At 43.7% G+C, this 27,497-nt stretch overlaps 1 protein-coding gene across 2 annotated transcripts; it reads left to right on the top strand.

Annotated features, from left to right (window-relative positions):
- On the top strand, positions 1–27,497 carry CALML6 (calmodulin like 6). 2 transcript variants are annotated; one of them, XM_019541751.1, is made up of 5 exons: positions 1–138; positions 21,246–21,420; positions 21,555–21,699; positions 24,016–24,116; positions 27,148–27,497. In XM_019541751.1, the coding sequence occupies exons 2-5, from the start codon at positions 21,297–21,299 to the stop codon at positions 27,192–27,194; spliced, it is 417 nt and encodes a 138-aa protein (XP_019397296.1). In that variant the 5' UTR covers positions 1–138; positions 21,246–21,296; the 3' UTR covers positions 27,195–27,497. The 2 variants fall into 2 exon arrangements, with proteins under 2 accessions (XP_019397296.1, XP_019397295.1); XM_019541750.1 differs by lacking the exon at positions 1–138 and adding an exon at positions 19,888–20,028.

The raw sequence follows: 27,497 nt of genomic DNA, 5'->3' as shown, positions 1-27,497 counted from the left end.
TTGCCTAAGAACCAAGCAAGCAGCCAGGTGGAACAATACGAGAGATTTCCCAGGCAGGGCTATCTGTATAGATAGCACAGGGGTACTCAGTAAATTCTATGGCACAGTCCAAGGAAAGAGAAGTCAGCAAGTGAAAAGGTGAGACTTCCCCGGCATTATGTGGTTCAGAAAGATGGTAAAGAAGGACTCTTGGAATGGTAGTTTAATCAGTGCAGGAAAAGTATTCCCAGCATTTTGGAATGAGCAGTCACTAGAGGAGTTTGCAACAGAAGCGTGCACCAATTTGTCTATATTTCAGATGGTTATTGGGATTCCTCCTAGCAACCTAGTGGATAATAGATGTTGTTTTATGTATCATTTGGGAAGCACCCTCCACATTATAGGCCCTTTGCTTTTTTGACTAGTAGAGCAGGCTCTGCAACATCCTCTGTCAGAGAAAATCACTCTGGAGATGAGCATCCCTTCTGCGTGGGCAGCATTTATCCACCTGGATGCATCCAGGGCATACATTTTAGAGAAGAGCAGGAGATTTTAGATGAACTAAGATTTGGAGGAAGCCCAGTTGATTATTTAAGCAGATTGCAAGCATTTGTTTTAGACCCTGGCTGGTCTTTTCTCATTGGGATAATTGATCAAGTAAGGCTTATAATTCATCAACAGCAGATGACAACAAAGGGGAGGGAATTGTTAGCTTTGAGTTGCATGGCTGAGAAAAGTGTAAAGCTATGCTCATATGGCAGCCTCTCAGATCCTCTTCCTGGTGGATGATACAAACAATGAATCTTATTTAATTTGGACCAGACTTTGCTCTGGTACTATGGGAGAGATTTGGAGCAATTCCGTCCTAGTGAAATCCATTGACTTCAGTATAATTACTTAAGATTTATCAACATGCCTGCACAGGAGATCCTAACCTGTCCCAATGTCTATACTGTTTGTACAGTTTCTTTCTGCCACAGTCTGTTGGGCAAGTCCCCTTGGCTTATTCCCATCACCCACTGATTTGAGTTATGCAAAATCATGTGCAAGGCAAGCAGGCTTTGACCTTGTCCTTGTGCACGTTATGTAAAACATCACTGATGTGCTGCTAGCTCTGGGGTGGAATATGGCAGCTCCTCTTTATCAGCAGAACACTACCACATGCTGTTTTTTCCCCTTTGTTTTAGGAAGTGAAAAAATACTTCTCTATTTTATGTTACATGGGAAATCTAAAACAGGCAAGAGAAAGTGAAGCCTTCTTCACCATTCAACATTCTCCGTTGCACGAAACTCCTTATCCTCAATTAATGGACAATCTGATCTCATCCAGAAGCCCATGTGTTTGGAGAAACTCCCCTGCTTGCCAGACAGCTTATTTTAGAGCAAGGGGATGTGGTCAAGGGACTAGCACGGGACTGGGATCAGTAGTCCTGAGGTCAGTCCCTGCCTGGCTGACTTGGTGCCTTCCATAACTCTGTGTGACTTTAGGCAGCTCACTTGGTGTCTCTGACAGTTCAGACAGTTCACTTGTGAATGAGACAGCACTATGTCTACCCTTGCAATCCACTGGGCATAGTATTGACTAATTCACACAGATATTTTCTTACTGGAATTCCCCCCCGTGTGCCTTTGGCTTCTCTGCAGCTGTTTCTTTCTCTGCTCCCATTTTTACCCTCTTCCTGATTGAAACCTAAATGCTGTTGGGTTCATGCTCTCCATCAAGCTTTGAGATGCTTCAGAAGGGGGCAAATTCTGCTTCTCCCTAATTACCCAATGCAGCAACCTTGACTGAGCAAGCCTTGCCGGTCCCAATTGCCCCACTCTCAAGAGGGTCACCTTGTCTTCTGTCATTGACTGTGCAAATCCCAGACAAGGTGTCCATGGCCCTTCTCACTCACGCCATCTGGATAACTGAGAATTACATGTGCTGTAAATAGATGGGTGCTCCCCTCCACCCTGCCTGTGTATGACAACCTCTTTGCAAAGGCAGGACGCTTACCTGATGGAATAAACTGGGCGCTCTCACTTGACTGCTTTTCCATTTTCATGGGCATGAATTCCCCCTCTGTGAAATTGCTGCTGAAGGCAAGGGGAAGGATGCAGATTTCTGGAGGTACTTTGTCTTTTGTCGGGGCAGGAATTTCATAACACCTTCCAAAATACCTCATTAAATACATCACTCCTTAGGGTAGGGATAGAGCAGCTATAGCTGGGCTTTTATGCCCACTGATGCCATCTTGTGGAGAAATAGTGGGATGGCAGGGATTATAGGTAGGTGGAAGATTTTTTCTTGGGCCACCAAAGGCTTTTTTTATTTTATGGCCTTCTGGCTGGCTATGCCGTGCTAAAATTGCTAGCCATAGCCAAGCACTTATAAAAGGAGGTGATATGCCATCTTATCTAAGCAGCTAACTTTGATCTACTCTTCAGAGCCCTAAACCTCTCCCCCAGCTTTAATCTCTCCCCTCCAGGCTTTGCACTGTAATGATCATCTTTTTGACAAGGGACACAGCTATTTTGGAAGAAGTGTTGCTGCGTGAAGAACATTGTTTGCTGCTCCAAGGGGCTGAGCAGAGGTCCCAGCGGCTGCTGTCTGGCCTTTCCTTTGGTGGGGCGGGATACCCGCTACAGCAACTACTGAGCCAACCCACTCAACTGTAATTGCAGAGCAAAGGCTCAGAGACCAGCCAAGGTGCTCTAATCCCACCAGACTTGCAACATGACCCAAGAGTGGCATTGGATCCAGAGCTGGGTTTGTCTACAGCAGGGGTGGGCAAAATGCAGCCTGTGGGCCAAACGCAGCCCGCCAGGCCATTCTACTCAGCCCGCGGGACCCCTAAAAAATTTAGAAAATTAATATTTATCTGCCCCTGGCTGCCTGTCATGTGGCCCTTGATGGCTTGCCAGAACTCAGTAAGCGGCCCTCCACCCAAAATAATTGCCCGCCCCGGTCTACAGTTCTGCATTCACATCTGAGGCTGAAATCCCAGAAGATTCAGCCCCTGAAACATGAATGATAGTGCCTGACCAGCCGCTGTCACAAAACATACAGCGCACGTTGACACTGCTCCTGGGCCTGACTTTGAACTTCTCTCCCCTCAGCTTCTTTCCTCTTCCTGTTGTTAATCACATCATGTGATAAGGAGGGTTGGACACCTGGAATCTGGGGCTATTACTCACTCTTACAAGCTGCTTATGTAGTCTGGATCCTTCCTATATATTTCCATACAACTAGTGGTATTAGCCAGATGTTCTGGCACATGACTTACAGCTGCTCCAGCTGTCCTAGCTGACCCCTGACTTCTTGCAGTTTTGCTCCCTGTTTTTGAATACATAGTGAATAACATATCAAAACACCTCCAGTCTTATCATGACCACCTTGCCTCCCCTCACATCTCTTCCATTCAGCTTTCTGAAAATGACTGTTAATAACTTGTTTACTTAGAAAGTAAACTTTGCAAAACCCCTGCATGAGTTTCTCAAACACAAGAAGTGCAGGTTAGTACATCATACTGCTGCTTTGTTTTTTATCACATTTCCTAACCTTCTTATCATAGCAAGAGATAGGCAAATGCTGTATGTTAAGGTCTTACATCCCAGCTCCTGCAGGTAAGGCTGTTGTTGCTTTTTGGCAAGGCAGTAAAATGGCCTGCAGATCTTCTGAGCAGACAAATTCAAAACCGGACTCCCAAATGGGATGCCCCTGGAGCTTAAAGAAAGAGAGTAAGGAATCTAAAACCAAATCTGTGTCTCTAACTTGTAAATGGGAAAAGATGAGACACAACCATGAGTGGAGCATGGGGCGTATCTGAGGGCCAAGGAGGATAGTTTCCAGTGCCCTGTATATTCAGTGTATAATGCAACAATGTAAAGTAGGTCACTGTTTCTGTTTTTTTTGTTTTTTTGTTTTTTTCTGTTTTTTTGCACCGGTCCTGGAAGCACTGCAATACCAGGTCAATGCATGGAGTGGATGGAGCACGCTCCGGTTCCACCACCCAATACCAAAAAGAATCTGCTCAATATAGACCTCCTATGGAGGACATATCAGAGACAAGTACCCTGGGGAGCTCGCCTACGTGGTCACGCTGCTTCCCCTGCCAGGAGAACCTCCTACCGGATCTCCTTCGCAAACAGGTACTTTTTCTCCAGATGACATTCAGATTAAGGAGCAGACTGAACAAAGACAGCACGAACAAGTCTCACAGGCCAGAAAGGGCGAGTGCACTCTTCTGCAAGATTCCCTTTCTCCCAGGATCCTCCTAGCAGGCGGGCAGTTTTTACACACATCATCTTACACATTTTACACTTAAGGGCAGATCATCAGTTTGTGTCAAAGCTTGGCTGCATTTGCAATAAACAGAAGCAGAGCTACATAGATCTCAACTATTAGAAGTCTTCTCAGTCACATTTGGTATCAAGGATACACACCGAGTTAATGAGAAGAGTTAATCTGTGATTTAACACTTCACTTATGGATAGTGAAACACCACCCACTTAAGTGATGCACAAGGTGCAAGGCCCAGACCCATCAAGCCACCTATTAGATATGTAGATACCCTATTATCAGTCACAATGCCGCTCAAGGTTTTATTTTCATCATCCCCTATGAGACAGGGCAGTGCTGTTTATACCCATTTCACAGGGAACTTTAGCGGAGGGAACTGGTTCTTGGGGCTCCCCAATTGATGCTGAAGGGTGGGGTGGGTGAATTGGAGACCCCCCACCTGGGAGGGGCGGGATCTCCAATTCACTTGCCCTACCCTCTGGGAGGGGGGACTGAAAACCCCCAGACTGAACTCCCTCTGCTCCCTTTCCCTCCCTCCCATCCTGAAAACAGTGACAAACTGGGAGCTCACAGACACAAGTTACAGAAGACAGTACATTTGAAACATCTTTATCTGATACTTCAAGCCATAAGGGGGTTAGATTTTCACCAGATTGGCTATTTTTTAAGCTGTCTGCAGCCACGCCCTTGTGTTTGGTCACAGCTACAGACTGCTTTTTGTGGCCAGATTGGGTGAAAATGATTACTTCTTTCTGCAAACGAAGCTAAGAATCACACAGGAAAGTTTGTGACAAAGCAGGGTGCTGAACCTGGAGCTTCCAGGTCACTGCTCTAACGCTCGGACAAGTCTTCCTCGCTTGTGGAGAGGAAGCCATTTTTGCCAGTCAACAATGAGAGTACACGTAAGACCGCATATATTTGCATTATCAGCCGATGATGTCTGGTTTAGTCTGTGGCCTGTTGGAGAATTCACTGTAAAAAAAAAATCGAGGGGGAAAAATAAGGGCTTCAATGCTGATCCATAGTAGTGCTGGCTTAAAAACAGGAAGATTCCTCAACCTTCCCCTCATTTCCTGAAACATTGAATTAGCAACTCTGTATTCTAAAAAGGTGCAAAATAACTCACGACAAAGTTTTGTTTTCACTGCCTGTCATGACCCCCCGCTTTGCCCATTAAGCCATGCTGCACTTATCAATTACTCTTGCATTTCATCTTCTATTTATATCCCATTAGTCTGTTAAAACTTTAATCTAATTTTGCTTACGCCATAAAATAAAAGCCTGGTAGGGTTAAGGAAAAATCTGGAACAAACCCTTTCCCAGGATTGTGATGCTATACCACCAATTAGCTTCTTTGTGCACCAGATTTAATTTTAAGATACAGTATTTCATAAAGCATTTATTGCCTTGCCTATTTTTATAGAGCACAATTCCCCTAAGGTGCCTCCTGTTTCCATAATCCACTCTCAGTATGATTCAATGGCTTCACTCACAGCTTGCAGTTTAGTTGTGGGCAAAGCAAGAAGTCTGAGACATTTACAAAAAATTAGCAGACGGGTCCACGAGGAAGGTTTTTTCCAACAGATAGGAATGATTAGAAGCAGAACCAGGGGAGAGCTGAGAGCAAGAATCCAGAAAATGAGTTTATGTACAAGCTATTTTTGTTCCATAGGTAAGGGACCTTTGAGAGCGTGTTGTACTCCTTGATACCACTAATTCTGGTGATTTTATCCTGAGTCTTCTCTTCTTTGGGACCTGTCTGAAAACCCCAGCTTCTGGAGACAGGTGATTACTTGAGATGCTCAACTTTTACTCAAAAAGCCCTAAACTAAACTAAACTAAACTAAACTAAATTTCTGGCCTTTGAGATCGTTAAGAAAAAATTGGAAATTAACCTTAGAAGCCCTCCAAATATTTATAAGCCAGTTTCCTGGATTTTAGGTCTGCCCCATGATTTCCAAATGCCTGGGTTGGCAGTTCCATACCTGAAGAAAACAACTTGATATGTCTTGTGGCATGCATTAATGCAGGGGGTGCTCAGGTTTTGTCCCATTGAGGGCTCCACTGGTAATTTGCCAGCAGCCCAAGAGCTAGTTGATTGCACCTGCAAAGAGGAGAAAAAGGGCATAATGGGCACATCTACACATCGCCGTATGACATTGTTGCTACAGCGGCAACCACTTGTACTGCTCTCTGCTTGCAGCGCACTATTAGATTTTGCCATGCACGCAGTGCACCTATAGTGCACTAAAATGGGGAAGCATGCCGCTACAGTGACATAGCTGCCAATCAAATGTAGACCCATGTGATCACTACATCGCCATAGAGTGCTGTATGGTGACACAGTGTGTTGCTACGGCGACATTGGGCAACGTGTAGACGCACCCAGGAAGGACTAAATCCTAACCCCTGCCTCCCTTGAGCTTAACGAGGCAATGTCCAGGGCTGAGACTTTCAAAAGAGACTAGTAATTTGGAATGTCCAACTAAAATGGCGTATGGAAGCCCAGGTTTTTGGTTGTAGCTGTGTTGGTCTAAGGGCATAGCCAGGCAAGGTTCTTCAAGTAGATGTGATATCTTTTATTAGACCACTAGACCGATGGAAGCCCGTTTTCATGAGGGCAGGTGCTGAGCAAGGACTGAAGTGGAATCAAGTCTTGACCTACTGACTGTATCCTGCAAGGTGGTAAGAAGCCCCTGCTCTTAGCAAAGTTTCAGGTGGCAGAGAGCCCTTCTCAGGCAGTGCTTCTTATCCTGTGGGCTCAGGTCAGTGCATTCTGCTTAAAAAGGAATCTAGCGCATGCACACAGGGCTGTAATCATGCTCAGCGGAGTCTAGCTGGCAGCACTGTGACAGCTCACGTTGCACCCCGTGCAGAAGCCTTTGTCTGGGTTTTTTTATAAGGTGGATGGGAGAGCTCATATTAACTCTGTTGGGCTGCGCTGAGCAACTCTGGGAAGTCTCACCCAGCTTAGACTGTAGGCACCAGCCATGCTGGGCTCAGTCTTCCAGTGAGCCCTGGAGTTTCATTCCTCTGAACATGGCTTCAAACCACAATGCTGCTGTACTCTGAGACACCGGGGGCTGGAGCTGAAGCACAAATTGCTACTTTCCTCATAATTATAGCTATTTGCCTTTCTGCACAGTAAAAAGCTGCTGCATTCCCATCTTTTTAAAAAGCACAGGCCTGATTCTGCCCTCACTACAGCATTATACACATGTCATTCAGTTGAATGGAGTTTCTCCCAATCAGGGCTTGAAACAAAGCCCCCTCAGATCCCTGGGAGTCTCTCCACTGATTTAGGATCAGTGTAAGGCCTCTGGATGAGGCACCAGACCAAGATATTTCCCTTAGGCTTCAAAATGCCCTAGATTCAGAACATTGACCTAGAAGTGCAAGTCTCCATATCCCATTACCAAAATTTCATGAGCTAGCCAGTCCCAGGAACACAGTGACATTTAATATAATCCTAGCATTAAAAAAAAACAAAAATAAAAAACACCAGCAACACACAACCCTTGTATGCCACAGATCCCACAAATCCAGGCACCCCTAGGAGGCTGGCTCATGCTCAGCTCTTTCTTTAATCTGCAGATCCACTTTCCCTGCTTACATCTTAACCAGACCTTCACTATGGCATTGATTGTTTCTTTTCTTAATTCAGTGGACTGCCTCCCCGTAAGGACCTTTACATTCAAACCAAACGCTTGCCATTTGTTGCGTGCATGAGCCCAGTGGGTACCTACCCAGCCAGCTGCAGCCTGTGTTGCTGTGTACCATTTCAGACAACTGCATTACCACCGAGTAATCGTTTCATTAAAAATAAATAATTAAGTAAATAAAAACTGAAGATAGCCCCCCCGGAACAAAAATTAGACCAACACATGCTCCTGCTTTGGAGCCTGCCTCTGTGCAGTGCTGACCTCATTAGCTAAAATACTCCTCCAAGGAGCAGCATCAGCAAATTTCAGCCCCGACAGAGGGAGTAAACTTATTAGTGGCTTTTCATATCAAATAGCATCAATCCCCTTGACAATAGCTTAAATAAACTTGCTCTCAAACTGCTCCCTTTATTTGGCATTAGCCTTGAAGGCTCCTTCTCCGGGGACAGACAACCACCTGTCCTGTCAGCGGCCATTCTGGGAGCAGAGGCAGATTCTGGAAGGAGAACAGGTGCTGGGATTGTCACTTTGTTGCCTTGGCAGAGGCTGTTGATCAGGAGGATATTTGCATAAAAAGGTTTTGCAGTAGTTAAATCTACTTTGGGCTTTGCAGTCTACTAGTGTCAGGATCCCAAGGGCCATGCTGAGCAGACAGCTTTGTCTACACTACAGCGTGAGAGTCCTTCCCCTGTGTTTGAAATTACAGATGAGAACTCTGCAAGCGTGGCAGCTGCCCGATTGTTGGGTGAGAGCTCACCAGGGGCTTCTTAGCCCATTCAGATGAGAAAGGGGGCAGTCTCTCTCCTATGGACAGCTCTGGCATTACTATGCCTTGCAACTCAGCTGACCGGATGACTTTAGATGTTATCAGCTCTTTTCCTAACTCCATTCATAGTCAATGGACTACAGCCAATGAGGAAGTGATATGTAGCAGTTAGAGCAGGAAAAATGTGACCCTGGACTCTTGGATTCACTTTTCTCTGGCATAGATTGGTAAAGCTTAGAGTCCAGGGGTGGGCAATATGTGGCCCGGGGGCCAGATCTAGCCTGCCAGGCCATTCTATCTGGCCCACAGGGCATCTAAAAAATTAGAAAATTAATATTAATCTGCCCTGGGCTGCCTGTCATGCGGCCCTTGATGGCTTGCCAAGACTCAGTCAGTGGCCCTCTGCCCAAAATAATTGCCCTTCCCTGGCTTAGACTAATACTTCAGAAGCAATCTGTGATTTGAGGCCAGTTTGGTGCTCAGCACCTATTTGCAAAGGTGGTGAGCATCTGAAATTCAGCAGAAGTCAACTGGCACCTGAAATTAGATTCTGCTTTGAAAATATGGACCTTGCCTACTGTTTTGTCTCAGTTTCCCATTTAGTAAAACACAGATACCAATGCCAGCAGCCCAAAGGTGTTGAATTGCTACAAGGCTTAGCTTAGTATGTTTGTTCCTGTAAAATATGTGGAGATCCTCAGACAAAAGGTGCTAGAAAGACACACCCCACACCCCTGGCATGAGAGCCTTCCCCACCCTTGTAGGATGACTGTGTACTGGGGCTTATGCAGGGTTGCTATTTACAGCCTTGTAAATATTTTAGTGGGCAAACCACAACAGGATGTTCTGTGGTTGCTTGTGTCGAAACTCCCTACATGACATGACATGACTGTACCCAAGGCCTCAGGCAGATTCACTGGGGGCTGTGTGGTTACCTATGGCTCTACCTCTCCTGGCTTCTAGTTAAGGAAATTATATGCAGTGGGGCACCTCCTTATTAGGAAGGCATCTGTGCTGTAAGGGTCCTATTGCTATTATCCCGCTTACTGCTTTGGTTCATTCTTTGTGTTCAAGGGTTGCCTAGAAGCCCCACTATGGGCCTAAGCCGTACTGTCCTAGGCACTGTGCAAATACAGGACAAACAACATGGTCCCCGCCCCAAAGGTTTTACAATCCTCACCTCTGTGAAGAAGCACGTGGGAGCAAGGGGCTTTTCTCTTAGGCTCAGCCAGGTCTGCCAAGCTTCCTGTGTGAGCAATGTGGTTCAGTGCCAGATAGGTCAGTAAATAGTCTGGTTTGCAGGTGGAGAAGGGGAGGCAGACCAAGTAAAAGCAACTGGTTCTCAGGCCTGTGCTTTCTCTCATTCAGCTAGGCAGTCCTATATTCTGCCAGTGCTCAATACGCAGGTCTTAAAAACTCCCAACAGTTTTCATTTGTACCAACCAACACCCGGTGATTTCTCCTCCGTCAGCTGGTACCCTGTTGTTTAATCTGTGTGCTAGCAAAGCAAACCAGTTATGGCACATTTGTCCAATTACAATATAATCAGTTCTGGCAATTACAGTACGCTCAGTTCTGGCTCGTCGAAGATGCTATTTACTCTGCTATGATGAAGCGATCTGCCCCAGCCACTCGTATTTAAAATGACAGCTTGATTCATGCATCTTTAGGAGAATGAGAGGGGAGGTTACAAAGACTGAGGTTGTACAGCAGCAGGAGAAGGGGAGAACACTTTTCCCCTCTCAGGAACAATAATTTTTTTTCTACCTTCTCAGGCAGAGGAGATATCAACACATTTGTTACTGAACTGAGTATACCCCAACCCAACTGCCACGAACATTAACTCAACTGAATTACTGAATTTTGCTTAGGTCAGGGCCTCTATTCCATTTGCTGCCTATAAATTTTTTAGTAAACAAGGTCATGAGCAGGAACGCTTGCAGAAACAGCTATCAGTACATGGAAATGAAAGAATACAGGTGGAAAGTCAAGTCTGAATTTGCAAACATAAATTATCAGCACCAGAAAGCTGGGTCTAAGAGCTATGTTTAGCCAATCAAAGCTGGATACGCATGACCGGTTTGTTCACTGAAAATTGATGAACAAAGTTTGAATTTTAGGCTCTCTCACACAGTCTAAAAGCCAAAATTAGTCCAGAGTCATGCCAGTGAAGAATGTCCAGTATTCAAGAAGAGCAAATTGTCACCTGCCTGCTGATAATTTGGGACCATCTATATATTTGCTGGAAATTATTCAATCTGGTGGTGTTAGGAATTCATAGATTAGTATTGGGATGACTGCATTGATTTCAATGTTATGATGCTGACTTATACAAGTCAAGGATGTAGCCTAACACTACCATCCCCACATTTAACTAGAATAGGGGTGGGCAATTATTTCAGGTAGAGGGCCACATACTGAGTTTTGGCAAGTCATCAAGGGCCACATAACAGGCAGCCAGGGGCAGATAAATATTAATTTTCTACATTTTTTAGGGGCCCCGTGGGCCAGACAGAATGGGCTGGCGGGCCGCATCCGGCCCATGGGCTGCATTTTGCCCACCCCTAAACTAGTACCTTCCTTCCCAGAGTGCTCTCTGGGCAATGTAACTACATCCTCAGTTCATCCAGTGAAAAAATGCAGGCACCACTAACCTAGAAGCAGGCAAACAACTGGTGCACAGGAGACTGGGTGGTAGGTTGTGGCAGGTGGTAGATGTGCGAGAGAAAATACTGCTTTGAATCAATGCCACAGAGCAAATCTCCAAGTACCATGGTTGTTTATAAAACAGAACAAATAAGATTTGTGCATGTTCAGAAAAAAACTCAAAGAATAGATTACATGGAATTCAATCCTCTCGCCTGGAAGATCGTGGGCTGATGCCTGTTGTAATTATTTGTGTTGTGGTAGCATCTAGGTCCCGAATGACGTGTAAAGCTGTATAACAAAGATCTAATCACTGTTCCAAAAACCTTGCCTGCTGAGCTCAGGACAGGAGTTCCAGATTAAGTATTTCAGATCTGATGCTTAATTCACTGTGCCAGCCCCTCTAATACGTATTTTATTGATGGGGAGGAAAGTATACTTCATGTAGTGAATAAATGGTATTTGGGAGCAGGGAACCTCTTCACTGACTCTCCTTGCATTCAGACCCTATTGATACTTCATTTTGGATGCTGAAGGTTTACCACTCCAAAGTCTATTATTATTATATAGTCTCCAAAGATTCAAATGCACTGATCATAAAACCCATTATAGATGTCCTACTCTACTGATACTGTAACGAGCTTTACTATAATGGGATGTGCAACCTGAATTTTATGGCAGAGCCTGCATATAATTTGCACCGGGTTATAAAGCCCATGAATTATTGAGCTGATTTCCTTCCTGAGCAAATGTGTGTGTTATTGTGCTGCAAGCTGCTGACAGTGACGTAGGCACCAACCTGCATCTCTTCTCACTGCTGGCTCCTGTACAAGCCCCACAAATTGCAGCTGTAAATAACTGGCAAAGCCAGTCAAGCTGGACCAAAAAAGTGGACAATTACGCACTGAAGAGAAGAACGCAAAATTGGAGAGCTCCAGTGAGGAGTGTTCGCTTTAGGGGTATCTCTGTAGTAAACGCACAGTGAGGCTTTATCCTCTGGGACACCACATGATATGTATGACTATCTGCACACATTAATGATTTGTAGTGCAGTTAGTGCTTCTGAATAACCGGCAGTTCAAAAAGCTAACACCCTCTATCAAGTTGGTGCCTGTATAAGAGTGTTACAGTTGTATTAGATGAGTAACCTGGAAGAGCCCCTGGGACCAGAAGCCCATTGTGGTAGTTTCCAGCACTGCCAGCAGCATCAGCAGAGCCGAACTAGGGTTAGGATGGAGAGGAAAGGTTCACAGAATCCCCTAATCATAGAGGAGGCAAACCTCTCTTCCAGTAATAGTGACATATGAAAGGTTTCTTCCTGTCTACACATCAGTAAAGCTGTTTTCAGTATTAGTTGAGGGGGGAGAGCAGGAAACTACCACTATTAATAGTGGGTTCTTTTCTGAATACAGGTGGAGGCTTAGTGGTGAAAGGGGAACTCTGTACCCACAGCATATTTCATCCATGATTCCATTTTGGGAGTTCCTGCAGAGAAGCTGAAGCGGGTCAGTAATGTCTGATTTCTAGAAAAAAAAGCAACTACTGCACATAAATAGGATCTGCAAGGGATAGCGGTGTCGGAACCACGCCTAGCTCAAAACAGCAGGATGGCACAGTATTTCATCCAGAGTGAATACTTGGGCCCAGCTCTAATATAAATCACTCTAAACATGAGCCCAGCCAGCTAATCTGTACCTCATGGTTCTCTCCATTTAGTCAGTTAAAGCTATCCGCACTTAAACCAGACTCAGCGACATGGAAAAAAAAAAATCTGCTGTGTCAGTAAGAATCCCTAACTGATTTTCATTGTGACAGTCAGCCACTTCCCTTGTATCTGAAAGAAGCAAGGTCCAGAAGGCAGAATCCTGCTGGTTGCACTATTTTTATTTTTGGTCATAAGATTATGAAAACATTATGCTTAATGCACCCATTTAACGTTACTGCTTCTCTATCCTTGTAGCCTCAGGCCCTGCCTTTTTTTCCCTACTTCCTTTCTCTGGTTTGAATTCATAGCACAAAAGGACCATCCTCCCAGGTGGTTTGTTTCTTAGGGTGGTGCCCTTGCTGTGCTTCTCCCTCTGTTGCAATCCATTTAGAAATTCATTGGCTAGAAAAACCCCGATGTGAAAGCAGACATTAACAATGCTGCATTGTGTTTAATCCCCCAGACTCCTAACATTGTCTCTTCTAGATTTCCTCACTGTCTCATTCCTCCTATACCCAGTGAGAAAAGGGAAAGTCACTTTTCTCTCCTCTTTTTATCCTTCGGTGATTTGACTCTTCTTTTTTCCTTCCACCAGCCCCCTCCACCAAAGGCACTAGCTTTTTTACTTCATCTAATCTTTATTCATCAATGAATAGTTAGAACTGGAGAGTCTAATCCCCTTTTCATAAAGGAAGACCCTCTGGCCGGTGCACAGTTTGTGCTGGGAATTATTTACACACAACTGGGATTGTACAATGTCTGGGCACAGATCAAAAGGAAAAACTGCCATGTAGATAAGATGCCACATGAGATCAGACTAAAGGGGTGCTGTCAAAGAGTTTGGGGTTCAAATTTAATCTATCTGAAGTCTATAAATATGGTTGGGGAAGTCATTTACCAACTACAAAAAAGGCTATCTTACTGTTTCCAAGAAATCCTTAGAGCATTTTAAATACAAAGTCTTCCTTATAGCTTCCTGTTGGAGGATATTAAAGGTAGCATTTACAGTAACAAACTTTAGATCAGGCTAGAGGAACATTATTTAGTCCTGTTGTTTCAGTTGCAGATACCCATTGTCAGCAGTGAGTATTTCTGTAGTCGTGACAAGACTTCAGGCCCTGTGAGGACTACAGCACAGTGCTTAACAGACATGTTCTTGTCCAGGAAATCAAGCCCACTGCTTATTATAACAGAGATGCTTTACCATCACTCTTAAGCACTGTGCTGTAGAGAAGCAATAATTGGATTTCCCTTCCTCTTCAGGGCTGAATTTTTATACTAACTTTTATTGGAAGCTCCCTGACCATTTTACAGACATAAATTTTACAGACATAAGAATTGGCTTTCCCTACCACTATAAATAATATCCTTCTAGGTTTTTCTTCAAATGCTGAAAATGAGGACAGGATTTGTTCAGGCCAAAATGTTCAAAGTGGCTGCTGATTTTGGTTCCCCAGAAGGAGATACCAGAAGGTCAAATCAAAGAGGCTTTTCATTGTTTGGACTCTGCAAGTCTCTGGTTGGACACGCAGAAACTGGAGCACCCCAGCTGGAAGAAGTTTGGCCCGACTTGTCTGCAGTCTTACGTGTTGGCTAATTGATTTTTTACTTTGCTGCCTTGTTTACTTTATTAACCTCCCTGCACGTCACTTATTTGAAAAATATTCTGACAAAATGGAAAATGCAAAAAGAAGGCCCTGAGCTGTGAGACGATGGCCTCCTGAACTAAGCAGATGTAGTTAGACATAGGATTCTTCCAAAAATAGGGCTCCCTGTCTTAAGCTCTTGAAGCCATAAAAGGTTGACAAGGATCTCACCTCCCTAAGGACTGACAGCCTAACCCTCTTCTACAATCTAAAAGAGGGAGCTCACTTTCCATCTGGGGCCAGACACTGTTACTTGTAGGCTAAGGATCTTCTGTCTGAGCAGCCTTCAGAGACTGAGAATATGGTAAGTGCCTTGTCTTCCCTTGCTAACCCAAGCTCTAATGATTGGAACATTTTTTTTTGTACCTGCAATATTGATCCCACACGCTTTAACCAGTCTCTGCAAGGCTTTGTGTGAAAACATATTGCAGTATAGACTTTCCTAAGACAAATGATTTCAGAATAGCATTGAGCAGCTCTGACAGACACTTAGCAGATTCCCATTTGGTTAATTGCCTCATCTACAATTATTTAGACATGCTTGAATGACTACCTCATTAACAAATTATTACATTTTTTAATACATCCATTTACATTCAGTTCTCTGGTCTTGAAAACTTTAAAAAAAAGTGTTTAATAATTAAAGCATTTTCTAGGGAAAAATATGCAGGATTAATTCTTTATGAGTGGAAATGTGGTGATCCTGGAGTTTTCTGAAAGGTTATTCTCTAACACCAACACAACAGATACTGTATATTTCACAAAAGGGAAGGATTCTGATTTAGAGATTCACATGTCTACAGCACTAATAAATAATTCCTGGCACTTTTGCCATGCTTTATCTAATGATTTGAAAGAAGACTGGTTATAAATGGTATGTACAAAAAGATCACCTCATTCATCATGGAAGTGCAAACCCCCCTGTGGCTGTTAACAGTACCCAGGAATAAGACAGCAATTTGGACAAAGTGCAAAAAATGGGGAATACTGCATCCACTTGAGTATGCAGAAGAAAAGCACTAAATATCAGTGATATTCAGCTGAGAAAAATGCTGAAACAAGCTAAGAGCAACCTTAAATAGTTTGTTCCACTGTGTTAAGGATCAAATTGTACTTTGACTTAGCTAGTGCAAAACCAAATTCTAAATGAAAGTCAGCTATTTAATTTCCAAATACTCTATATGTCAAATAACCAGAGCGCCACCCATCATGGAGAAAATAGCGGCTGGCATATGCAAATCATCATAACCACGTAACATTAAACTCACTAGTATAAACAAAAGGAAAGCAATGTCCAGGATGAGTGCTTCAAAGACACATGCATTACTTTGTAAGGACTCATGGCTCTGTGTTGCCTCTGGTAAAGATTTCTGTCTGTTGAGATATGTAGGCAGCCAGCGCCAGCATCAAGACGCAAAGCAAAAGATAGATCAATGCAACTTTTGTGTTTCTGCCTCATCAGAAGTAAACAGAAGTGGGGTTGAAGACAAAGCAGTAGTCTCCATTGCAAGTTTCTGCCTTTGGTTAATTAATACTACAGAATTTCTTACCATTAGGAAGTGTCTTTTTATTCTGGGTCAGCTATAGTTTTCCAGGCAGCAGTTATGAGCTCCTGAAAATGACCATTTGTAATGGAAAAGCTGACACCCCTTTCCTGACTGAATCACGTATCGGCAGGGTGAATGGAAGCTGGCAATTAAAAAGATCTGCTTTGGGCCCAAGTTTATAAATTTTAACACCCTGCACATGACTGCAGAGATCCCATGTTTTGCTCATGGGCTCAGCTCAGAAGGGGAATCTGGTGACCAGATGGGAGTCTTTCCATGCTGCCTGCTGGGCATTTGGATGATGGGCTAGCAGTTAAAGCATAGGACTTGGGGGTTTCTAGAGGTATTTTTTTTTCTGACATGGGCTTGCTAGTGACCTTAGTCACTTTACCTCACTCTATTTCCCCATCTGCTGTAGGAACTGTGAAAACCAAGTGCTGGGTATGAAATGTGTCTGTCTCTTCAGGCTGGGCATGCTACCAAAGTGCAATGTACTTTTTGCAAATTGGGATGAGAGTATCTTGCTTGCTGCAGGTATTTAAGTAGAATTCATGTATCCCCCATTCACCATCTTACTCCCTGGAGTGATAAAATGTTTCCAACTCTATTGAGGTGAGGAAACATTTTAATAGAAATTTGAAGAGACAACAATTGCCTTTGCCCTGGCACCTGGAGAGGAGATTAATTGAGTGGAAGCAGTCATACTCTCAAGACGGCTACATGACAAAATTGAAAGCTGCTTCACGCAACTTTTCCATAGGCTCTGAAATCCGGGGAATGTTAAAAGCCTGATCCTGCCTTACTATTCACCCCCAAAGCTCTTAGTATCCTCTGCTCCAGTTTGCTGGTCTGGGAATCTCAGTAGTGTAAGGCTTCAATTTAGGGGAGGCAGAAGGGCAAGAAATAAGGCCCCAAGATACTCAGGTATTGAGCACTTTGCTTGTAATAATTATGATGACTTGCTTCCACTCTGGCCACAGATGTTTTGAAGGATTGTAAGATTTTTTATGGAGCCTTAAGCTGTCTGGTACAGAGGACCACTCACACTCTCTGAAAATATATCCACGTCTGGACCAGAATGCAGCAGCAACACTAGTGAGACTATGTACTTTGCTAAAGCCGGCAGTGCCAGCTCAACTGAAATTTGTATTTTAGGGAGAGAAAGACAAGTGAAACATGGAAATAGGAAAAGAAGCTGCTACACCTTCGCTGTCCAAAAGAAGAAAAAGAAGTGACAGAGACAAATCTACAGGCTAATAATTCCTTTTGTGACAGGCTTGTTCTATGGTGGTTCCTAAAAAGGGCTGAGGCGGTTTGGTTGAAGGAGGAAGCTGTGGTGGCTGACTTGTTAGCTGGCTGTATACATGCAAAGGAAAGACAAAAGTCCCCGTGCCTGGCGGCTTGTTCCAGTCGGAGGAACAGTTCTGTTTGAATTACCATGGCCAGACCTCGGGAGTGGTGAGAGGTGGTGAGGAGCTCACTGGCTTACACCTGATGGGTCATCAGGTGGGATGTAAACCAGTGGGCTTATTCTCTAATCTATCCCATCGGAAACCACAGTCTCCCTGCCCTCCCTCCATCCCTCCCTCTCTCCCATCTCTTAGTCCCCCCTCTCTGCTCACTGCATGCTCTGGTAAGGAGGACACAGGGACGTCTGCTTGCCTGGAGACTGATGTATACACGCATGCCACAAAACTGAAGCTCTGCAGTATAACGGTGGTCTTTGCAGGGGCAGCTGCAGGGTCCCCTAGGCTGGCCTGGCAGCACACGTACCCAGGAGTGAGGCTGCCGGAGCTGCCAAATGGGGACGAGCTCCGGTGATAACGTTTGGATCCAGCCCCAGGGTCTGCTGGGATCTGAGATGCCTGGGCCCTGGCAGGCAGGGAACCTTATTGGGTCTCTCTGCCGCTCCCCCCAGTTACACAAATGCTCAGTCAATCCGGCTTTGTGCTGACTCCAAAGGAAGAGCTGGAAAAGTCAAAGCTTTCCGGAAAAGGGCAGTCAGGCTGGAACAGTGCTGATTCCCCTGCCCTCCTCCAGCAGGCAGGAGCTTCATGCTGCAAACAGAGGAACTTCTGCAGTTGCAAAACTCAGGCTCGGCGCCGCCATTTCCTCCCAGCAACACCCAGGCCTCGTTGTTTGCCAGCCCCTGGCCCTCTCCTGCCGTGCTGCCTGCTAGAAAGTGCAGTGCTGCCCTCTCGTGTTCACCACGGCCCTTCTTCTGTGCCCAGCTACACATGCTGTCTGTAGTGTCACCCCAGCAGATTTGTAGAGAGAAATCGCCTATGCAGTTGATGTTTGCAGAAGGAGACAAGAGGCAGGAACACAAAATCATCCCTGCACACATGTACCGGTTCAAACAGACACTGAAGAGACTGGAAAGCAACAGGAAATACTTCAGGCTGAGTAGTATCTATCCACATCATCCATCTCAGGCTCCCTGCTGCTCTTTACCTTGCCTAGCATAGCACACGTTGGATACAACACTGCTTTCTCTGTGCTGGACTCAGAGAAGACATTAGTTAGCACGTGCTTAAGTGATTTTGAAGCCTAAGACCCCCTCAGTAGAGAAGAACAGAAATGTCAGTAAATGGGCAGCATGACTGCAAGGAGAATTGAATGTGGATTAGAACTGCTGGGAAATACTTAAACTCTCAAGAACAGAGCAAGGGAACATTTGTTTGTTCCCTTTCATATATTCCTGCAAACCACTTTCGGGTTGCGACCCACAGGTTGAGAAATGCTATACTAGGACACATGGTGGGGCACCTAATTCTAACAAAGAGTCGCTATGAAACCTCATAGGGATGCAACCTATGATCCAGAGCTCCAGCCCTTATCATTTAAGCCAATGATACTCAATCTTCTGGCCCCATGGACCGGATGAGTGGGACAAAGCTGATCCGCAGGCCAGATCCAGCAAGGGGTGGATGTATAGGATTCATCCACAGGTGTGATCTGAGGCAGCAGCCGAGCCCCACACACCTGATGTGGCTGCAGAGTGACACTGTGCACTGACCTGGCCCTGCATATCAGTGCAGTTGGCACACAGGGCTGTGTCATTCAGCCCACAGGACTCCCTCTGGGTCCAGAAATTTAGCATCAAGGGAGTGGTGGCAGCAGTAATTTTCATGGCCTCCAGAGCCACTTCCACAATTGTGGCAATTAACACTGCCACCACTCCCCTAGTATCAAATTTATGGACCCATGGGGAACCCCTGGGCCAGATGACACAGTACTATGGGCCAGGTTCAGCCCCACTAATTTAAGCTAAAGCGGGATACACTGACTGTGAGTAAACAGTAGGGTGTTATAGGCTTTAAGATCAGCTGCTTATGAGACACAATCACCATCCCTAAACCTCTGTTACATGGAATTTAGAGCAGTAATTTCCCAGCCTGGGCTGCTATAGCAGATCTAAAATGGGAAAAGCTTGTTAGATCCTTGTTCACGATCTGTCTCAGAGAAGAGGATACAGTTTTGCTTTGTAGTCCAGAGGGTTTTAAAAAGTTTGTTGTTTGCAAAGATAAATTACGTATTGATAATGCCAAATGCATACCAGAGTATGAAACAGTTCAATACCATCAGGTAACATATGGGACCGGACAGCAACCCCCAGAGACTCCAAGGTAACAAAGAATGTATTGCTGGCTTTGAACAGCAGCACTGGAGATTTGCCTGTCTTAAGGAATAAGGCTCTGGAGGTTTGGATCAAATGAAAACTGCATCATCTTTGACTCCTCTACAGAAAGACTGGATTTGCCCCTAGGTCCTGTGCTGATGGGCAGCTGGGTGAGTAACAATAAACCTGCTCTGCTCCTGGCCTGAAAATACCAGGACTCAGAGGAACAGGCAGGTCTCTGTACCTTGGGGAATAAACAGACTTCAGCTGAGAACTTTGCTGAACCATTAAGCTCAGCAGCGATTCATTCCATTTAAAAAGACAAAATATTTTCCTGTCCATTCTGCATCCTGTTTCAGAAAAAAAGGCAGGGGAGAGGGGAGGGCAAAGAGAACTAGGAGGGAGATAGAAAAGAGCCAGAAGAGCAGACTCAGTAAATGAATCCTTCTCTGCTACCCCCGCAGCAAACTATGCGTAAGTTAAATATAGACCCAACACTTCTCCAGAGAGCCAGATGCACGAATGGATCACACACCATGAATTTGTAGCAGAGACTCTAGTCTCTACCCCACTGGCTGGCAGAGAACACTTCATTTTTAAATCATTAGTGCTTGTCTCCAGGGTAGCTCTCACAGCAACGTATGGCAGAAAATAGCCTTTTTAAAGCTATGCAATGTTCCTCTTCCATCGTGGCTCCTTTGAGGGATCCAGTGCTACCTTTTAATAAACAAAAACACCTGAACACTTGCAGAAAGTGGCTACCTCCCACATCTACCAGGGCAGGTTTGGTTGAGATGAAGCTCTTGTTAATGAGAGAGCAATCAACATTAACTCCTTCCCTACTCTCTATCATGGATGTCACTTAGCAGTCATACTCCCACTCCTGATGTAGGTACTAGTTCTGCATGTTCACATTAGAATTGCTCATGTTTTCACAGTCGGGCATGTGCTTATATCCCTTGTAGCACTAGTTTCCTATTCAGAAACGGCCTAGTTCACAATGCTTGCGGGACAGAAAGAATGTTGCCATGTTAGGCAAATAGTCAGAGATGGCCCACATTTTTGTCTGGGTGGAGGGAAGTGCTATCATTTCAAGAGTCCTGGCTTTGCAATGATACCTCTACCTCTACCTACCTGCCTAATTTTCCTGTCATTGGTTCTTGTTGAGATATCAGACCATGGGAAGTGCATTATGCAGATGACAATCTTGTATGTGCCCCACCCATATGTTTGATGCCTATGCTGTATCCCCTTAAGTGCTGACCCTAACCAGACCACGCTGGTTTCATCTTCTCCTGCACTGTTCTGAGTTTATCTAACTGGAAAATTGTTTAGTGAACTGTTTGGGAGCTAGCAGGATCTTTTTGATTTATTCTCTTTTGTACAGAGTGTGGCACTGACACCTGAACAGATAACAGAGTATAAAGGCGTCTTTGAGATGTTTGATGAGGAGGGCAATGGGCTAGTTAAAACAGAAGACCTGGAGAAGCTTATGAGCCTCTTGGGGATCAACCCAACCAAGAGAGAGCTGTTAACAATGGCCAAAGATGTGGACAAAGACAGTAAGAACCTCTCCCCACCTTCCCAGATGTTCTGTGGTTCACAAGAGGAATCACCAAGGCAGGACAGACCCTTACTAGATAGCTACTCAAAAGCTAGCATGTTAAAGTACCCTAGTACTTCATTGTTCTTTTAGATAAGGGCACCTTCAACTGCGATGGTTTCCTGGTTTTGATGGGCATTTACCATGAGAAAGCTAAAAATCAGGACGAAGAGCTGAGGGCAGCCTTCAAAGTCTTCGATAAGGAACACAAAGGCTACATTGAATGGGATACACTCAAGTAAGTAGTAGATTTGCTTCTTGTGATGCTTCTGGGCTCCAAGCACACCTAACTCCCACTGATTTAAGTATCAGAAGCAGGCCATGCTTTCCAGGAAGAAAGATGATTGCTGTGGCTTTAGGAAGAATTTAGTCAAAGAAATAATTTGCTCAGCTTTAATACTCATAAAGATTTGGGCCCATATCTTTAATTTGAGTAAGGGCCCATATCTTTAGTTTGAGTAAATCAACCACTTACAATTTGAACTATGCTGATTTATATGAGCTGAGCATCTGAACGAGTATTTTTAACAACAAATATAACTAAGCTGGAGTCATCATCAATGAGGGAGCAAAAGTAAAAGGCAGCACAACATAAGAAAAAGTTACAAAAGAAAAATAAAAAGCAATTAAAAAAGACTATGTCATATAAGTAGCTAATATTTCTACTCTGCACTTTAAAATTAGTCAAGATTTCCAAATGCATACAAAAACAGTTTCCATTAGTCTGGATGAGATTAGTTCTTTTAGTTAAGATTGTAAAGAAACATTCCTCTGGTTAAGCAGCATTAATCAAATTCTCATTCATAAATGAGTTAAAAGAGAAGCCATGGAGCTCCAAAATTTGTGTTTATCATTAAGAGACAATGCTCCAGATTGTTTAACGTCTCTAGAACTTGGCCTTGATGAGCAAAAATCCCAAATGTTCTTTAATTAAAAAAGCTCTGGATTTGCCTCAAAGCTCCAAGGAGCTTCAAAGGACTACCAAGGTTGGCAGGATCTGAGTTGCTACAGAGTTGATATTACAGCTCATTCCAAGAGAGCCAATGCAGGCCTTGGCAGGATCCTAAATATCTGCCCCAAAAGGGCTAATTGTTTAAAAGTATGCAAAAACAGGAAGTCCTCTAGGAAAGTTAGATTGTTCCAAATCTTTTGAGCTGCTGCTTTGGGAGTACAGGAATGAGACAGTCTACAGTTGGCTCGTCAAAGACAGCTCAGTAACCAAATGCTTCTGGATTTTACAAAAAAAATTAATTTCCATTAGATATACAGTAGCTGTTGGGTTCTTTGGGAAATCCGATGCTACCTGGATATTTGATCTTGAATTGTTTTTTAAAATTTGACCACAAATATGGTTGTGCTCCAGTTACTTCTGTTTTCAACCCATGTGATGCTCCAGCAAAAAAGAAAGTCTTAAAAAAATAAGACTCACTTTCATTTAACTTGTAAGCACTAAAGGAAATGATGTTTCAATTCCCATCTCCTTTTGCCAAAGGAAGGATAACTGCCATTAAGGTCTGTCATGGCAAGAAGCTTCTCGCAAACCATTTTTTGCTTTATCGCTCTGGGGATCATCATGCTGATGGAAATCGCCTGAGTTACACACCAAGCACGTGGCAGACAGGCCAGCCCTGTGCACATCATAACTCAGCAAGAAAAGCATAGCCAGCAGGGAGAGAAGCAATAATCCACAGCACTCTTCTATGTACTCGTGTACACAAGATAGTAGCAATCTTTGCAAAGATTTGGCAGCCCCAGAGAGATGTGGTTAAGTGTGTTTTCTTACACCTACTGAAGGTCTGCATCAAATGTCTTGCCTTGCTGTATTAGCTTTTCTTTTATGCTGTGTCAGATAATGTAAACTGTAACATGCCTCTCTCTAGAGGCCTAATCGCTTTATTTGGATGTGTGATTGGTCTGTCAAAGCTTTATTACATTCAGGATTCTCAGACTTACAGACTAATGCCATAGGTGAGATTTCAAGAGCTATTTTCTTCATTTAATGGGATCATAGCATCTCAGCTTTCTGTTTGTGTTGGGGTTAGGAAGAGACAATACTCTAGAAAAAGTACTATACAAAATGATCCTGAGTCAGATGGCTTAAAAGGGCTTTTTCAGCTCTCACATCTGTGATAGTATGGGGTGGTGGTAACAAGAATGCGTAATGCCATAATTTCATGCATCTTTTTCATTGAATATGAATACAGCATGCTGTAGGGGTAGCTGTTGGTTAAAGTAGGAGTCTGGAAACCCGGATTTCTGGATTCAGTTACTGGTTCTGCTGTTCATACAACATGATTGAGATTTTCAGAGGTGCTGACTATGTGCAGCTCCCATTTACCTTTAAATGGATTGCCCGTGCTCTGTACATATGAAAATGAGGTCTTGTGTGACCTTGGCGAAGTCATACATCCTCTCCATTCCTCAGTTTCCCAGTACGTAAAATGGATCAAAATGCATCTACCTGCAAATGTGACATGAAATAGTTAATGCTACACAATGCTTCAAAATTCACAGAGGGAGGACAATGTATTGCCAGCTTTGATCTGTATTTTAGGTATGTGCTGATGAATGCCGGTGAGCCACTGAATGAAAACGAGGCTGAATTGATGATGAAAGAAGCTGATAAGGATGGGGATGGAACCATTGATTATGAAGGTAAAGTATCCCCACACAAGGCCCTTTTTTGCAAATACAGGTGCACAAAGACATTTCTTCCTGATCCTCTGTAGTCACCAACTTTGCTCTTTCTCGACTTCTTCAGAAGCATTGCCCACAGGTCACCCTTTAGGTGGGATTAGGTGGATGTATTTCATACTCACTAGTGTCAAGCAGTTGTGTGTGATCTAGGACCACAGCAGTGGGAACTTTTGAGTTTTAACGCTGCTCTGATGCTAAATTTGTTCCTGGACCTTGAGCAATTCACATAGCCTCTTCAATCTCTCAACACTCTAGTGATTTTATGCCCTTAATCCCTTGGGAAGACAATTCTACATTCCTCCTACTTAGGGTTTTGTGGGATTAAAGACTGTTATGGTTAAATCTACTTCCCAAAAGCTAATATTTGCAAAACTGGCTGGTAATTGTGTTTTAATTTTAACAGGTCCAGTCTTAGAGTAAAGGAGTTCATTGTTTTTTAATAATCAAATGCTTCAAATTGGTCACCCAAAATCACTAGTCACTTCTTAAAATTGTATTTTGTGTGGGCACGTCTATATGAGATGCTTAATGTGCAGCAGTCTAATAATACTGAGCAGTAGCATGCCAGGCAGAAACCGTGCCAATATGCTACTGCACAGTAGTATTAGGCTGCTGTGCATTAAGCATTACAAAGCACCTACTCTGGACTCATTCAAAAAGTGTTTGGATGTTTATTTTGCTGGGATCATTTATCTCTGGCAGGGGGCTGGGATTTGATGATCTTATGAGGTCCCTTCCAGCCCCTAGTATCTATGAAATGTATGGGGAAAAAAATGTGCATCGGTGCTACTGCGCAGTAACTGTAGTTACTGTGCATTCAGTAAGTACTTCATTAAGCAAGTACTAAACTAAATGCTTAATACCTACTGAGCACAAACAAACATGTAAATGTGCCCTGTATGCATGTTGTGAGATCTAATTAGATGCAGTTCCAGGGCTCATAATTTATTCTTTTTGCCAGCACTGAATTAGCTTTAAAATATTTGGTAAGATGTTCAAACTCTGCAGTTAAATGAAAAATAAATTCTTTTTGTAACAAGAAAAATAGGAGTTGAAGCACATAAATATCCATTCATTGGGAGCATTGTTTTATATAGCAGAATTCAACACCAGTTGTCTGGCCCTCCAAAATTATATGTATGACATTTACACTCAGGATAAAGCTGTTTTTACTTCTGTGCCTATCTTCATTTAAAAATGCTGTCTTTCTCAGTGCAACCTGAAGGCACTGAGAAATGTCTGTTTATGGTTTGGATTAACAATGAAAAGGCTGGTCAAGAGGTGGCTGAATTTAATAATCACATTGCATTTCATCTGACCTTTCAGCAGGTGGCAATAGAAGCATACGGCAGAAAAATCACAGTGTTTTCCCATCACTCATACATTATTCAGACTTTTTGGAAAGAGCATGCATTCATTAGAGACATCTTGGATGTCTCACTCACTTACTATAGTTTATGGGTACTCTAATTTACAGTACTACCAGAAATGTTATTTTTATCCTGTATGAGAAGATAGGAGCTGGACAAAAAATTGTTTTGATCAGTGACTATGCTCTAAAAACATTGAGTTCTCATATGATGGAGCATTTTAGACACAGAGTCATATCAGATCCAGCACATGGTTCATCTACCTTTCTCAAACAGTGGTCAGTACCAGACACTTCAGAGGAAAATACAAGAACCCTTACAGTACAATAGCCTGCTCAGAGAGAGTGTTTCTTCCTATAATCTCTTATCAGTTAAAGAATAGGCTAAGTCATGATACATGCAGGCTTAGAGCCTTTTTTATTCTCATTATGCTGTATAAATATCAGTTAACACATTGTCTCTATTTTACAAACGACTTCATAGCGCTATACTCACAGCCAAGAATGAACCAGGACTAGAGTTTGGGAATGACTAACTTGCAACTTTGTGTTTAGACCACTTGGTCCCATTTCTTTCTGTAACACATTTTTCTACCCTCTCCCATTTTTGGTATATCCATCCCTATCTTATGCAGCCGGTAGACACAAGGTGGAGCAGAGGGAGGTGGGCAGAGGCCCTCCAACGTCTCAAGTGTCTGTACAAACAGAAAAAGCAGATAGAAGGATGCCTGGGGTAGTTTGGTTCTGGGTATGAACTGCCCTCAGCCTCAGAAGTGAATGGTTAGGTTCACCTCAGATAGCTCATGTCAGGCTCTGAACATTTTATTTCTACTCTCCTTTGTCCTGTCTAACATAGTCACATGCTGCTAATACCAAGAGGAACTTTCTTGTTGGGAGAAGAGCAGGCAAGGCAGTGGCAACGGTCTCCTTACCAGCAATGTCTGACAATGTAATTAGCTCCCTCCAGCTTCTCACAATTCGTTAGAGAGCAGTAGACCTTCCTCTGACACCTTGACACTACCAGTTTGGCCCAAGCCATTTTCTTGCTGAAGAACCAGAAGAGTAAAAATGAAGCCCTGGGGGGCTGCCTTGCTCTCCTTTTATCTTGAATGCAGTGGCATTTAATTTAAAGGCCCTTGTAATTAAGGTTCTGTGAGTTTCATACTAATAATTTATTTTAGGTGAGAGCTTAGCAGGCAGGCTCTCCGCATGAAAGCAGGTCAAGATCCTTGTAAGATGCAAAACTGGAATTGCTCAGCCCATTTTAAAACTGGAAAGGAAAATACAGTCTTGGATTCCCCTCTCCCTGTATGTCTATAAATTAAAGGCTGGCTTAAAAAACAAAACAACTAACTCCTTCTTTTAGCATTATAGATTCTCCTGGGCTTTGGATGAGGCCCATAATTTTTTCGCTCTGAACTAGTGTGGTGAGTTTTAAAGTCACAATGCGAACATCTATCTTCAGTGGTACTACACCAGCGGAGAATTTGCCCTGTGGTCTGAGCACAAAGGTGGAAGGCAGGCATGTATGTTATACAGGGGAAGAGGAGATAGATCCCCTGCCAACAGCACCAGGTGAGGCTAATAAATCTGCTCTGTCTATTGTTCTCTCCGTTTCAGAGTTTGTGGCCATGATGACTGGAGAATCCTTTAAGCTCACTCAGTAGGGCCCTGAAGAAGACATTATTTGCTCTGAAGATCTTTCCTAAACACCTTCACTTGCAAGAGCTGTAATTCCTTTCAAGATGACATGGCCTGGAGTTGTCAGAAGCCATCGCATGCCTAAAAGCTGCTATCTGGCATTTGCAGAAGGAGGAAAGTGCAGAAAAATGTGAAGGTGAGGGACTCTGCCCACACCAGGGTGCAGAGCTCCTGCAGGACATATTCCTTTATTCAAGAAATTGGTTACAGGCCATGGAAATTGTACAAACACCATAATTTGTTTATTAATAAACTTTATAAAGAAAGTC

This window comes from Crocodylus porosus, unplaced genomic scaffold (assembly GCF_001723895.1).
Source record: "Crocodylus porosus isolate Cpor-Errol unplaced genomic scaffold, CroPor_comp1, whole genome shotgun sequence".
Lineage (NCBI taxonomy): Eukaryota > Metazoa > Chordata > Crocodylia > Crocodylidae > Crocodylus > Crocodylus porosus.
Note: the sequence above shows the minus strand (reverse complement) of the source record. Positions and strands in the feature narration are given on the sequence as shown.

Coding starts and splice junctions, on each gene's coding strand:
- CALML6 (XM_019541750.1), top strand. Junction 21,700..24,015: donor ATTGAATGGGATACACTCAA/GTAAGTAGTAGA, acceptor TCTGTATTTTAG/GTATGTGCTGATGAATGCCG. Junction 24,117..27,147: donor TGGAACCATTGATTATGAAG/GTAAAGTATCCC, acceptor TCTCCGTTTCAG/AGTTTGTGGCCATGATGACT.